Here is a 14,148-nt window from a genome sequence, read left to right on the forward strand (position 1 = left end):
TGTAGTGTCATGAGGTACTATATCTAGCTCTGAAATGCTGGAGGCTTGAGTTTTGTTAATTGGAAATACTTAAGTAGACTAAATATGTAAAGATCTGAAAATAAAGGACAGCAGCATTGTGATGTAGCCTAGATACTCTCCTCTCCTGGTCACAGCACTCACTTACATAATCACACTCAAAGCTGTTTAACATTTAAAATATGTTTTTTTATCAAAGAGATCCATCGTTTGGAAACCAAATCAAAAGATTGTCACTGGTTCAATTTCGCTGAAACGTGATGTTACTTCTGCTGTCTTTCTCCGAGAGGTTTTGCAACCCTTAAGTTGATAAACAAAGCCACGTGTTGCAGGGAAGTTTCCAAAGTGGGCGGATCTTTTGTATTTCCGGGTTCTGACTTGAGGATATAAGAAGAGCTGCGCAATGTCAACAGTAGATCCGAAAAACGTGAAGGAGAAGTCGCTTTCAAGAAGAAGAAGGAGTGCACATTAAGTCAAGCAGGAACTACTTCCTGATATTTATTTCTTTTACATTTATTTAAGTGAACGTCATCGACGCGGGATGCCTTTCCTCGGACAGGACTGGAGGTCACCGGGTCAGAGTTGGGTTAAAACCGAGGAGGGATGGAAAAAGACATCAACAGAGGACAAAAACAACAATGTCTCCGTGGAGAGGTTGGTCATATAGCCACTAGATATGAAGCTGTTTCCATCACAGCTGTTTCTATTTCGCAACTCCCGAATGCGCCATCACTTCTAAGTTAGTTGAAAACAGATGGAGGGTTATTTTGAATTTGAACATCTTTATGAACAAAGACATGATAACAAACATCAGGCCTACACCTTCGTGTTGTTTCTATCTCATTACCGTCTTTTTCTGGAGCCATGTTCCTTTTCCAGGCTAATCACTAAGCTATTAATAACCTCCAAACAACCGAGTGGATTAACAAACGTCAGATGAGTCCACTTCCCCGAATCAGTACACTTATATATATATATATACTTTGATGTTATAGTGTGTTTTCTGTACAGAACAAAACAGTTTCCATTGCTGATAGGACATTGCAATTGTTGAAACAATCCCTAAAATGAAATATGGTTGCTTGTGTGTTTTTTCTCCAGCTTCTGCAAAGCCGAGGAGGAAGAGGAATGTTTCAACAAGGAGAACATGCTGCTCTCTCTCAGCTATGACATGGCTGCCAAGAAGAGGAAGAAAGACCTCATGAACAACAACACCAAGGTCCCATGTGAGTCTAAAGGACAGAGCCACACAGTTTGACTCAAAAACAATCAAAGGATCACCTTTTGGTTTTTTTTACGTGTTGGCTTATAAATTAAATGATTCTAATAGAATCCACAATTTAAAGTTCCTTCAAAAAACAAACAGAGGAGACACTCATGAGGATGTTATGTGACATTGAAATAGTATTGTTTATGATTAATTTTCCATCATTTCCAAAAGTTTTTCCATTTACTCTGAAAGTTTTTTTTTCACATTTGAGATGTGTGTGTGTGTGTGTGTGCATTTGTCACATTACTTAAAGTATTAATGGGGGCAGGCTACTAATATAAACATTCTGCTTTCACTCAGATTTCCACCGGGAAATGTGGATTTATGTTCATAAAGGAAGCACCAAGGAGGTAACAAACCAACTCATTAAGTTTCACATCAACTTTTCACATCACCAATGCTAATGTAAACATGCAGACAAAACCCTACACTCCTCCAGAGCAACACACTAATACCCTGATAATTAAATTCTCTCAGCGCCACGGATATTGTACACTGGGAGAGGCCTTCAACCGCTTAGATTTCTGCAGCGCCATCAAGGACACCCGGAGATTCAATTACGTCGTCAGAGTGAGTTTATCTCTTTTTTTCTTTTCTTTTTTTACACTTTTGTTTTCTTCCTCTGTGGTTGTTTATTGTAGATGTATCAGAGAAGGGGGTCAAGTTTAGGAGGGCGTGTAGGCTTCTGTGAGACTCTTATCAATACTCTGCAGAGGACAGATGCACTCCCAGGGAGGTTTTCTGTGTGTTTACTGTGGGGGGGAAAGAGTGCGACATTGCCACAGCCATTTGGCATCCGCTCATTACATTTGGCCAAAGCTTTATTCCAAATGTGTTCTTTGTTGCTACAAGGTACAGCTAACAAGTCTGAGTCAAACTATAGTATCCTTAAAACTCCATTTCCATTGTAAATACACTCAGAATGCCAAAAACCGCTTGAGAGCTCTGTGACACCAGCATCATTATGTCATTATCAGAAATGTAATTATTGTTTATCAAGCAGAAGTCACTTGACACAACTTCTTCTGCCTATATCTAAGTACAACCACACTGAACCAAACACTCACTCTCCCACATGTGCTCCCATGTGAGCAGAGGGCTGCATGTGGTCCTGGTCTCCTGAGGTTGTGTGTGTGCAGGAGGGGGCAAACTGAGGGGGGGCAACAGCTGTGCGCTGAGGTGCAACCACCCGGCAGGGGTTTATGAAACCAGACCCGGTGGTTGTCAGGTGATTCAGTCCCTCAAAACACATTCACACACGCAGACACTTGCTTGTCTCTGGCAGATTCGGCCATGCCTTCTATTGTGTTGTCTCCTTCGCCTTTCCTCACCCACTATTTGAACTTCTCTTGACTACTTAAATGCCGACCTGGTAACATTTTTGGAACAAAGCCGTTCAGGTTCAGCCTTGAGGAGACAAAACCAAATTTCTAATTCTGGCAGGACACTGAGATAGCAGGGGGATCATGTTTTATTGTGGTTTTCGATGCTTTAATCCACACTCATAAACACAAGTGTAGGGTATCAGCGTCCAGAATACAACACAATTCTCCAAGCAATTCATGTTTTTTTTAATTGTTGCATATAACTCTGTACAGACATTTGTAGCCATTTGTTTCTGTTGTAAGTTTTGGATTTGACCTTTTTTAGTGAAGGTTCCAGCTAACAAGTGCAGTGTAGTGTGGAAAGCCCAAAGAACAATACGGCTGTGTAACACTAGCGTCCAGTCTGCACACAGTGTCCCAGGTCACTGCTCTTCACCGGTTGTGTGTGATGGCATTTGTGGGTTCATTTAACCCCGTCTCAGTTACACAGATCAGGTTCCTCCACAAAGAGACAACAGGGACACTCTCTCTCTCTCGGCTCAAAGAGGACACATGGAGGTTATTTCAAGGAGACAGAAACCTTAAAGTGAAGTTATTTATCATACAACACACACAACAAGAAGATGCAGTGCTTTTTACAATGTTGGTTTGACTGTGGGAAAGAGTTGCAGTGTAGTGAACAGCAGGAGCTAAAAGTAGATATGGAAACGCACGTTGTTCTGCCCGGCTGATCTACAAAGAGAGGAACACTTGATGGGCTGCAAAAAGAAAAAAGGGCAGGGGATTACGTTTCAGGAATGGTTATGGAAAGAAAGGGGGGGTGGGGGGGAGGAGCCATGAAAGGGGCAAAGAAGCTTCAAATTGTTATAAATAACAGAAAAGGGAGGTTGAAGATTTAAGGTTTTTATAAAGGAAACGCATCAACTTTTTCTTTTTGATTTAATTTTATGATGAAATGGTATTTTTCTTTAACCTTTTTCTTTTTGAAATGTAGTGCTTATGTGTCTACGTCTTTCAAAACTGACCTACTGGCACTGCTTTTAACCGCTCCAGTTTAGCATTAAGTAGAGCACAATATGTTGATGTTGATATGATGACTGAGGTCACATGCTCGGCTCATATAATTGAGCAAGAAGGGACTTGAGTTTCTCCATGATGTCACAGCATCTGTTGCATGCCGGACATGCCACCCTGGAACTGGCTGCTGTCCGCTCGCCAATGGCAACAAGTTTGCAGACCCACAAACACGCACTAATAGTGCACACACACACACACAGACACGCACACACACACACACACACACACAGTCTGTCAAATGATTCAGCTAATTCACAAGACAGCAGGCTCAGGAGGCAAATGATTAAAAGCTTGTTTGTGAAGGCTGACGTTGATGACAGGCCGGGCTGCTGTCCAACACCTTTCCAGTAGTTTCTTCCAATCAAGAGCCAAGCAAGCTGTTATATGGTTGTTAACGACCAGGGTGGAGGAGCTCCAAATGTTGTTCTAGACGGCATTTGTTCTGAAGAGTGCTTGTGCCTTTTGTGAGAATGCAGCATAATCAACATCAAGTCAATGGAGCGGAGAGTCCTTGCAGTTGACAGGAGGGAAATTTACGACATGTTTCTTGTTTTTCTTTTTGTCCCTTTCTCTCCTGCCTCTAGCTCCTGGAGCTTATCGCCAAGTCCCAGCTCCCCTCGCTCAGTGGAGTGGCGCAGAAAAACTACATGAATATTCTGGAGAGGGTGGTACAGAAAGGTGAGCCCTGTTGCTCTTGTTAAGCTACTTTTCCTCTCAGTTTCTTTAATTTGTCCAACAATCTTTTTGCTCGGGGTTGATTCTGTTACAAACACCGAGCACAGACGGGCAGTTCTTTCAGTCTATTTAACAATCATGAGGTGTCTACTTCTCTTTAAAGTGAAGACCTAAAGACAGTTATTATAAGTAGACATAAAATGATCCTCGTCTCTCTTTGTTGTTTTTGCACCCTAAGATGAGGACACTGGCCTTGAATACATCTAAAGAAAGCCATGCAGTGATTTTGATGCTTTAAAGACACAGTAGAAAACACTGACAGTCACCAGACCCCTCCGCAACCCCACAGTGTAAACCCTATGTTCCCTCTCTAAACACAGATTCAGGTTGATTAGGAGGCCAAATACTTTGAGCGTCACAGCAGGAGAGTAGAGCCGCTCCAAAACATTTGGTTTCATGATGGGGTTTGAGATGATTCACAATAAATATTTCACGGTTTGGGTGTATGCCCGGGGAAGTCTGATCTCTCCGCCGCCCCCACAATTTTGTAAACTTTATTCACGGTTTGGTTTAGATTGGGTTAAAACAAAATTGGTTCAGTGATTATCTACTTATTTTCTCCCTTAGTTCTAGATGACCAGCAGAATGTCCGTCCCATCAAGGAGCTGCTCCAGACACTCTACGTCTCACTGTGTGTTCTGGTTCAGGACATGGGCAAGTCTGTGCTGGTGGGTAACATCAACATCTGGGTGCACCGCATGGAGAACATTATGCAGTGGCAGCAGCAGCTCAAAAACATCCAGATCAACAGGGTAAGCATTGCGCAAAAATGGAAAAAAAGATACAGGCTCACAAAATAAACCATTTTCAAATTTTCTCTGTATTCATCACTTTTCTCTTCTCCTCGGTTTTTCTTTAGCCGACATCCTCAGGCATGTCTCTGACCGACCTGCCTGCCAGTCTGCAGCTGAACATCATGCAGCGTCTGTCGGATGGCAGAGACCTGGTCAGCCTGGGCCAGGTGTGCCCCGAGCTGGAGACCCTCGCTGAGGACCGGCTGCTGTGGAAGAGACTCTGCCAGCACCACTTCACAGACAGACAGGCATGTAGACACACGTTTCAATCCATGCATACAGTCTAGTTGTCTTCCTCATTGCCTGATAAACAAAGCCTCAACTGACCTGCAGGTTACAGTATAGTGACAGTTTAGTAAGATAACAGTGCAGCCAAACATGTCATTAAAACCACTGTACAAGGAGGTGAAGCACCTCTGATAAAAAGCCTGGTGGTGGAAAGTGTGAGGCGGCTGTGTGTCTGTACTGACCCGACAGCTCAAGAGCATGCACTTAATAAGCCAGTTAGGTGATTAAATTGAAACTTCCCTGCAAGTTAAAGCAATTTGTTATTCATATTTTATTAATGCAAGTAGAAAAACTTTGCTAGGAAAACCACCACCCTCAAAGTTGTAGACTGTGGTGATTTGAGGTCAGACACTCTCAAGAAAGCTGGCATTAAAGAGGAATTTCAAAGTATTTTGGTCTTCTCGAGTCGTCCTAAAGTCTGTTTTCCTCCTCTCCAGATCCGAAAACGCCTCATGGTGTCAGATAAAGGTCACCTGGAGTGGAAAAGGATGTACTTTAAGATGAGCCGCTGCTACCCTCACAGAGAGCAGTACAGTGACACCCTGCACTTCTGCACACATTGCCACATCCTCTTCTGGCAGGTAGTGTATTTTTTTTAAAATATATATATATATATATATATATATATCTCAACTTGCTTTTGATCAAAGTGAAAGCAAAGCTGGGCTTGGAAGACAGAACAGAATAAATAACCTAATGTTGATCTTCTGTTTGTCTTTGCAGGACACAAAACATCCCTGCACAGCCAACAACCCGGAAAGTTGCACGATGTCGCTCTCCCCTCAAGACTTTATCAACCTTTTCAACTTCTGACACCCCCCCCCTTGAATCCAGATGAACTGATGTACATACTGTACATAGAGATGTACAATGTTTTTCTTTTATAGCACAATGAATCCCTGGATGTGTATTTAGTTGAGGTATGACTGGAGGCATTGGGACAATTATGCAATGGAGAGTTTGTTTTGATAGAGCACAGAGGCCTCTGGGAGAGTTCACTGTGAGAGTGAGTGATTGTGACGGAGAGGAAAAGAGATGTAGCAGCAGTCGAGGTGTGGACGGAGGAGGGAAGCAAAGTGGATAAAGGGAACACTCTGCTGTCAGTATTTAGTCTTAGTTTACTGTTGTTGAGAAAGAACATCACAACATTTGACCTTTTTCCCAAATTTCAAGAATTTGTTTTTAACGTTTTTATTCTTTTTGTCGACACAGAAAGTAGAAAATGACACAAACCCATTTCCTTAAAGTTTGTAAGTGTTAAATGTATACTTTAAGGCTGGAGTATTGAGTTGCTGGAGTTCCTAAGAGATGATGGATGTAAGCGAGGGAGTCAGTAACTGCTCGTTAGACTGAGTGATGATTCCTTGATATTTAGATGCACCATAATGTTTTCTATTTTTCTTGTTGTTTTTCACTTTTTATAAAGATTTGATATGACTTTTTTTTTTTTATTCTTTGTGTGTTCATTTCCGGCTGTGGCTGCTTTAGCAACAGCGTCTGAGTGCAGTATTACCAAAACATCAGAGTCAGTTTAACATCGGTGTGTGTGCCTTCTCATGAAACTTGAAACTGGTACAGCTTAATCCTTGTTTATGTTTTTAGATCCTGATGCTGTTTTGTTTTTCCATCATCAGCAATTGTCTCATCCACGGAGAGAGTGCTCTTTAAGATCTGAGAGACCTAAATTGACTGTTTGCAACATGTTACTTTCTGTAGCCTCCTGCATGATTCATTTTTTTTAAATCACCCAGCTGGGTTGACTTTTATTTATTGAGATTTTGGCAAGTGGCTCAGCTTGCACTATTGGGTTTGAAGGAATAGGAATAAAGATGCAATTTGACCCAGACTTTCCTCTATCACTGCTCAGACAGTGAGGATTGATGTACATGCTATGCAATGCATTCTGTTTATGTTCTGTTGAATAAATAAAATAAATAATCTCAACTCTGCCATCAGTTATATGTGCTCTCAATATAATACTGTGACTTCTCTTAGCACAAACTGGCATATACACAGGCCTTGCCTCCTTTGAACAAGAACTGCTGCATGTTGCGTCCTCTGTTGGACAAATGATGAACTGAATGAAAACACTTGACAAAAGGCTGCTGTTGGCACCATCAGGACATCTTTGCTTCAGAGTATTTATGATTTCCCTTCCTCACCATCTTATAATTGTTCATAGTGGAGCATTTACAGAAGCTGGGAATTTTAAACACTGTTTAGATGTAAAAAAAAAAAGAAAAACCCTAATCAAATGACTAAGTACCTTGCCTTGCTCATATACTGAAAAGTACAGACGCTGATTCCTACAAGAAACATTTGATGAACTGAGAGGAAAACTTTGCCTTGATAATTATAAAATATCCCCATGGTAAATCAAAATGATGAGACTAAAAGTCAGCATTATGACAGAGTTAGATTTTTAGGTACAAAGTCATGAGTATGAGATACAAAGTCGAAGTAACAACCTTTGTGATATAAAGTCTTAATTATGAGACAGAAAAACAACACTGCAATCCAGTTACCAAAATGATTAGATAATAATAAAACGTAAAGCAGTGTTTTTAAAAATCTTACCACTTTTCATCTTTAATAATGATGGAAATGTTGTGACTATTGAGGCTAACCGCCTTTACTGTTGGAGTTGGGCTTAAAGTGGAAACACAAACTGTCTTTACACAAGTGGACGTCTCCACAGTGATGAAACCAGAGTAAACTCCAGAGCGGTAGTTCTAATCTGACAGGCCTGCTGTGTCATAACACTGGGCTTGTTAAACAATGACTCTGTGTAATCAACAACAAATGATGTGAGCACAAGCATGGAAACAAAGTTCTCTCAAACAATACATTTAATTGTGGCAGTCAGACAACAGATGAAGTCAAAACATAAATTAGAAAAGCAATGACAGTCAAGAAGATACAAACAATATAATACATCTGTGCTGGTTACACAAAGTAATCAAATAAATAAAATTTATACAAATATAGTGTAAATATTATTCATTTGATATAGAAATGTGATTTATTAGTCTCTGTAATTGTGTGCATCTCCCACTGCAGGATTGCACATACAGTACAAACACTGCCCTGCTCCTCAGGGCTTCAGGTAGCTTTTAGAGAAATTCAACATTTGAGAGCTTGATGTGATGACTGGCAAAGGCATGAAAGATAAAGCTGCCAAGGCAATAATACACAAGTATTGTCTTAAGGCTACATAAATCCATAACTCGGCCCACAAAGGCAATCAAACTAACTTTTTACTTCAGTGATACCAAGCCTAAACATGCCATCCTGACTCCCTTTACTAACCCAGTACAATCAACTGGTTTGACAGAATATTTAGTCATTTCCCATCAAACAAAAGTTGCCAGTGTATTGTTACCTTAACAGCTGAAAAAGAAGGCAATGTTAAAGGTACATTCCCAATTTCTTTTTTAGTCTGACTTCAAAATTATTATTTCCTTGAATTCTTATCTATCTAAAGCTAAATGTGTGATTTTATAGCTAGCAACAATGCTAGCTAGCTACCACACTACTAACTGGCTGTGTTTGATATCATTCACTTATTCCCTGCTTACTATAAAGAGAGTTGTAAGAACGAAAAAGTGCTGATCACAAAAAAATCCCCCAAACTGACAGCAGTAAAAGTACGGACGTAGCATTTTTTTTAGCATTAAGTTGACATGCTGCATTTGAACACTGATGGTCATTTCTGTGTTCTGTCCCCATCAAATAAACAAATAAATAAAGTAGTCCTTGGTTAATAACAACCTCCAGTGGTACAGACTTTTCAGGTGCATTTTGTGATAGATTATTTTAGTCTACTTTATTATCATTAAACATTTGCATTAGAGAATGGTGAACTCATTATAGAGTGGACTATATTGTGAATAGTGGTTGATTTCACACACAGCCATTGTCTTTTATAACCCCTCTTACTCATCCAACTTTCTTTTTGACTATAATGCATGCAAACATATCTTCTACACTTTGTGCCTCTTTAAACACATAAAAGCACCAGAAGCAACTTTTTGACTGAACTCCTGCTGCAGGAGTCACCAGTGTTTGACATGACAGAAGACTCACAGCAGTTCAAAATGAAAGTAAAAAAATCTGTTGCATATTGTCGTTGTACCATACATTGTTTTCGTCAAACTGTGCCCGTGTACTTTCTGTATCACTTTTAAAGAATGCTAAGATATGCCATGGGAGCAAAGGAAATGTGGGGTAGTAATGTTATAATCATGATGTTAATGCAGCTCCTCTACAAAGGACCACCTTTCGGCATTAGTGCTGTTTCAGCAGACAGAAACAAACTGTCCAGGTCTTCTTACTTTCACTAATTTCAATAGATGTTAATGTGTTATAGAGTACTGAGTTAGCATTCAGGCTCACCTAACTTCCTTATCTGATTCCATTCAGCTTTGGCAGCATCACACATTGTCTCTGAGCTTTCAGTGCGTGGACTCCAGAGATGAGAGCAGGGTGAAAACCCACAAAACCTCCGGTATAAAAAAACCCACTGCAGAGGATCCCGAGATGCTGAGAGTCCCCCCTTGTGGTTTATGAGGCGTAGCTGGGAAGAGACGTTGTCACTGCCGAGCTGCAGTCCTGAGTGTGCAGACAAATGATTAAGCACTATTTGAAACATGTGTAATAAAAATGGATTTAGAGGTGTTGCATGCTTTTAAGTATCTGGTAAGACTGAAGGATAAAGTTGCCAAGGAAAGAAAAGAGAAGAGTTACCAGAGTTAGTAAATATCACAGAGAGGCACGTTCTCTCTTTCAGAGTTCTGAATAATCCACTCAATCGCATCCCAACCCTACAGATTCACACAGAGAAACGGAAGATTAGAGAAGAAACAAACACCGAGAGAGGCAGGTGAACACTTTAGATTTGTTTATCCAGGAAACTTGCAAACTGCAGAGAAACTATCAGAGGGGGTCAAGTACGTCTCAGCTAGACAGCATGCAAAAGAAAATCATGAATAGAAATGTGTTTGTCTTTTGTGTTACCTTCCTAGCATTTGCGGACATTCTTCTCGCCATCATGCCCTCGAGGTAGCTGCTTAGACTCACTCCCTTTACTGTAATGATGGCCTCCTGGGTCAGGACAGTACTGAAGGTGGAGAGAGAGAGAGAGAGAGAGTGAGAGAGCACGAGAAGATTAAGGGGTGAACAAACAGCGTAACACTCATCAGGTTCCTATCTCTCTGTGGGCTGTTATAATATCAAAATAGGTCGACACAAGCTCTCTGTTCACTGAAATTCTACCAAACATTGTGTTTTGTTGGTTTTCTACCCAGGGCCGTTTATAAAAGAGGGGCAGTCTCTTTTTGAATTAGATTTTGCTGTCTACTGGCAGCTTTGGACATCTAGAGGTGTGCCCCTTGCCTCTCTTTCTGTTTTTCTTTCCATCATTTTGTGTGATACTGCTGGGTGTTCTTGTCTATCTTGTATGTCTGTATTGTAAAAAAAAGTACTTACACGTCAGGGTTGTCGGGGTGTGGTCTGTAGAGGAGCCTCTCGTCTACTGAGATCAGGTTGGTGAGAGTGATCTGGAAGATAAACATCATTTTCTTATTCAGGGGAAATGAACCTGAAATCATATGGTGTAAACACAGTGAGCACAACTGATGTGGAAATAGCAGTTTCTATAAGAACTTATATTTCATGTCAAATATTAATATTATTATAATGATTTAGTCATGTCTTCATTATGAACCATTTTACAATAATAAAAACAGCCTGCCCATCTTGATGTGGTTGACTATTTGAAACAGAATATTTTAATTGAGTTTTTTTCAATGAAAACATAACGAGACAAAAATACAGTCTTGCAGCAAATCAGTAATACAACAAGGTGAAGGCAGAGGTAAAAATACAGATGAGGTTTTACAGGTTTTACATCGTATGAAAATCTTTGTGCACTTCTTTCCTTATCATCTTGTCTGAGTTGTCTTTACTGCTCCCACCAGAGACTTTCTTTTTATTTATTATAACAATCATTTTATGAAAAAAATATCCACAAAACACCTCAAGATATTTTGAGATTGATTTACAGGTCCTTTATATCTTTATCTTTTCCTCCTATATCTGCTCATCTATCAGCTTGTAGACACAAGTCTTTTAGTGCACAGTCAAACGCCATCAAGAGATAAAATTGCTTGGATAAATATCCAGAAGGAACTAAAGTTAAAAATAGATCCTCAGGTTTGCTATTTCTCAATCCATGTTAGGACCCTCCTCCCAGCCACATAACATTCTCATAAAGAGTGAAAATGTGTTGCTTTAGCAGTGATGGTTTTTTTAGTGTTGTTATTAGTCACAAGTGCTAAACAGACTGTTTAATGTATGCTAATTGAGATCATAGCTCGCAGATTAACTCAGTTTGAACTTACATTTGTTGAGCAGAGCTCCATCTTTTTCTCCTCTGGGTCCACGATTGAGTGTTCCTTCACATACGTCTGAGTATGGCTGGTTCCTAAAATCTACAAACACAATAACACATAAACAAACAACAGCTTGTGGAAATTTGGTCTTCAACTGATCTTTCCATCAAGGTCACAAAGGCAACCAAGAAGAAGTTAGTCCCAATATAGTTTTGTCATGCAAAAGCACATGTCAACTTTCTTTGGTGCTTCTTGTCCTGTATGTTTCTAGAAGGTTAAGAAGACACTGACTGCTCGTACGATTCCCGGGAGGCCCCACTCCGTGCTGAGGAGTCTGTGGCTGTGCAGGCGTCCCTTTTCATCCAGACCGCGGTCCAGCACGTCCACCCCCACCACGTTAGGGTTCATGGGGTTTGGGTACTTCCTCATGGCTGCTTTGATCACCGTCTCCCATGGGTAACTGCACACAAAATAAACCGTATGGTACTGAATACGTCATGTGAAGATAATAAACAATTAAACATGAAACTACTAAGATGCTTAACAAAGAACTACAACAAAGAACAACAAGAAAACACCATTGGCTTAATCATGCATACATGTTCTTCAAAAACTGGCAAAGAAGAAGAGTGTGTAAAAAACATGTGTCATGATCTTTGTTAATTCCGGTTCACATGGCGAACTGCCTTAAACTCTGGGACAGACTGTGACTCGTGTTTGACTCCTGCTGTGTTTCTAATGGTGACTCACCATCAGTCCATTGGCATGAATATGGCAGGTGGATTCACTGATCACCATCATGAGCTTCAGACTTTCACAACTGGTTAAAATTTAGTTAAGGAAGTTTAAGGTCGTGTGAATAAACATGCTATAAAAACCAAGTCGTTCTGTCTCATGAATACTCGCAGAATAAATAATAAAACAATAATAATTTAAAAAACTAAAAACAGTGTGACCAACCTGAACACATGTTCCGTGCTCCAAATCTTCATTGTTCAAACAGCCTCGACCGAATCGCTGAAATAGCAGAGGTGTATCTCACCGGACCATTGTGATATGAGGAACTAGCTCCAGTTATAAGAGAGAAGACGGCCTTTAGGATGGACGCTCACAGCCATCAATGAAGTGAGTCCACAAAGGGAATATCCGCCTTTCTTTGCATAGTAGCGTTGAGTACACACTGCACAATATACCTGCTGATAAATGTGTCACAGGTACAACAGGCACAACAGAAACTTAAACAATTATAACAAATAGCTTGCACTGTAGAGGACAAGAGAAACCGGTGCAGCAGCGGAGAAAGCGAAAGTCAAGTTAGACAGGATGAGATACAGGACTGTGGTTAAAGGACTTTCTAAATAAAACCCTTTTAAAATATACTTTTCAACAGACAGCGTCCCAAGTCTTTCAAATACTTGATACAGTGAGATTGATTCTTACCTTTCAGAAACATTGAGCAGAATATGGCATTTCAGATGAAAGTGAATGAGTTCTTCTCATTTCTTCTAGGGTTTAAGCCCGACAACATAATTGAATACATAAAAATATAGGGAGTTAAATAACGTAAGATCTCTGACATTTTGTACGTTTTTTTAATACTTTTATATCACAGGGCATCTTTTATTTTTCTAAGCTAATGTCCTACCATGTTTTCCATGTCTACCACCATTTTTTTTTAAATCTATTTTTTAGTATCTATTTTTTTGTACATTCTTAATTTTACTTTTTTTTTAATTTAAATTGTACTGTGTTCACTTTTTGTCTGCAATCTTTGCTCTTTGCTGCTGCTGTAACAATGTAAATTTCCCCGTTGTGGGATACAGTGGATTATCTTATTTTATCTTATCTTATCTTATCTTATCTTATTGTAGCTTTTTACCGCGAAGACACAACTCACCTCCACAGAAAACAAGGCATTATATAAATATATATATTTTACAGTCTTGTCTTAAAGGACAGTGCTCTGCTTTTCCTTGTTATTCTGTCTAACTTCACGAAGAAGCTGAGCTAACGCAGATGCTGCATCCGCTTCCATCTCTGCGCAGGCGCAAAGCATCTTTCCATCATCCCGTCCCGTCAAGTGTTTAGCAGAGGAGCGGAACTTCATCAAGTTAGACATAAAAAACAAAGAGCAAACCGGAAATACAAAAACATATCTTTCAAATAAAGGTCCTCGATTGGAGAACATAACCAATCCAAGAAAATAAACTCAGACTACAGCATTAGAAATATATTGTTGGTAGTTATTG

General features: G+C 40.0%; 2 protein-coding genes across 4 annotated transcripts; one reads left to right on the top strand and one right to left on the bottom strand.

Annotated features, from left to right (window-relative positions):
* Positions 1–410: 410 nt before the first annotated feature.
* On the top strand, positions 411–7,456 carry fbxo32 (F-box protein 32). The gene is made up of 9 exons (XM_061051061.1): positions 411–672; positions 1,120–1,244; positions 1,589–1,638; positions 1,766–1,858; positions 4,275–4,368; positions 4,993–5,177; positions 5,285–5,467; positions 5,945–6,088; positions 6,231–7,456. The coding sequence occupies exons 1-9, from the start codon at positions 560–562 to the stop codon at positions 6,318–6,320; spliced, it is 1,077 nt and encodes a 358-aa protein (XP_060907044.1). The 5' UTR covers positions 411–559; the 3' UTR covers positions 6,321–7,456.
* Positions 7,457–8,338: 882 nt separating this feature from the next.
* On the bottom strand, positions 8,339–13,207 carry prelid3a (PRELI domain containing 3A). Of its 3 annotated transcripts, none has more exons than XM_061051062.1 (7): positions 12,860–13,207; positions 12,191–12,359; positions 11,909–11,998; positions 10,995–11,065; positions 10,524–10,626; positions 10,254–10,330; positions 8,339–10,118 (listed from the first exon to the last, which is right to left on the bottom strand). In XM_061051062.1, exons 1-6 carry the CDS (start codon positions 12,889–12,891, stop codon positions 10,259–10,261), a joined length of 537 nt encoding a protein of 178 aa, XP_060907045.1. In that variant the 5' UTR covers positions 12,892–13,207; the 3' UTR covers positions 8,339–10,118; positions 10,254–10,258. The 3 variants fall into 3 exon arrangements, with proteins under 3 accessions (XP_060907045.1, XP_060907047.1, XP_060907046.1); XM_061051064.1 differs by lacking the exon at positions 12,860–13,207 and adding an exon at positions 12,650–12,835; XM_061051063.1 differs by lacking the exon at positions 10,254–10,330.
* Positions 13,208–14,148: the final 941 nt, after the last annotated feature.

The sequence above is a fragment of the Labrus mixtus genome, chromosome 11 (assembly GCF_963584025.1).
Source record: "Labrus mixtus chromosome 11, fLabMix1.1, whole genome shotgun sequence".
Classification (NCBI taxonomy): Eukaryota; Metazoa; Chordata; class Actinopteri; order Labriformes; family Labridae; genus Labrus; species Labrus mixtus.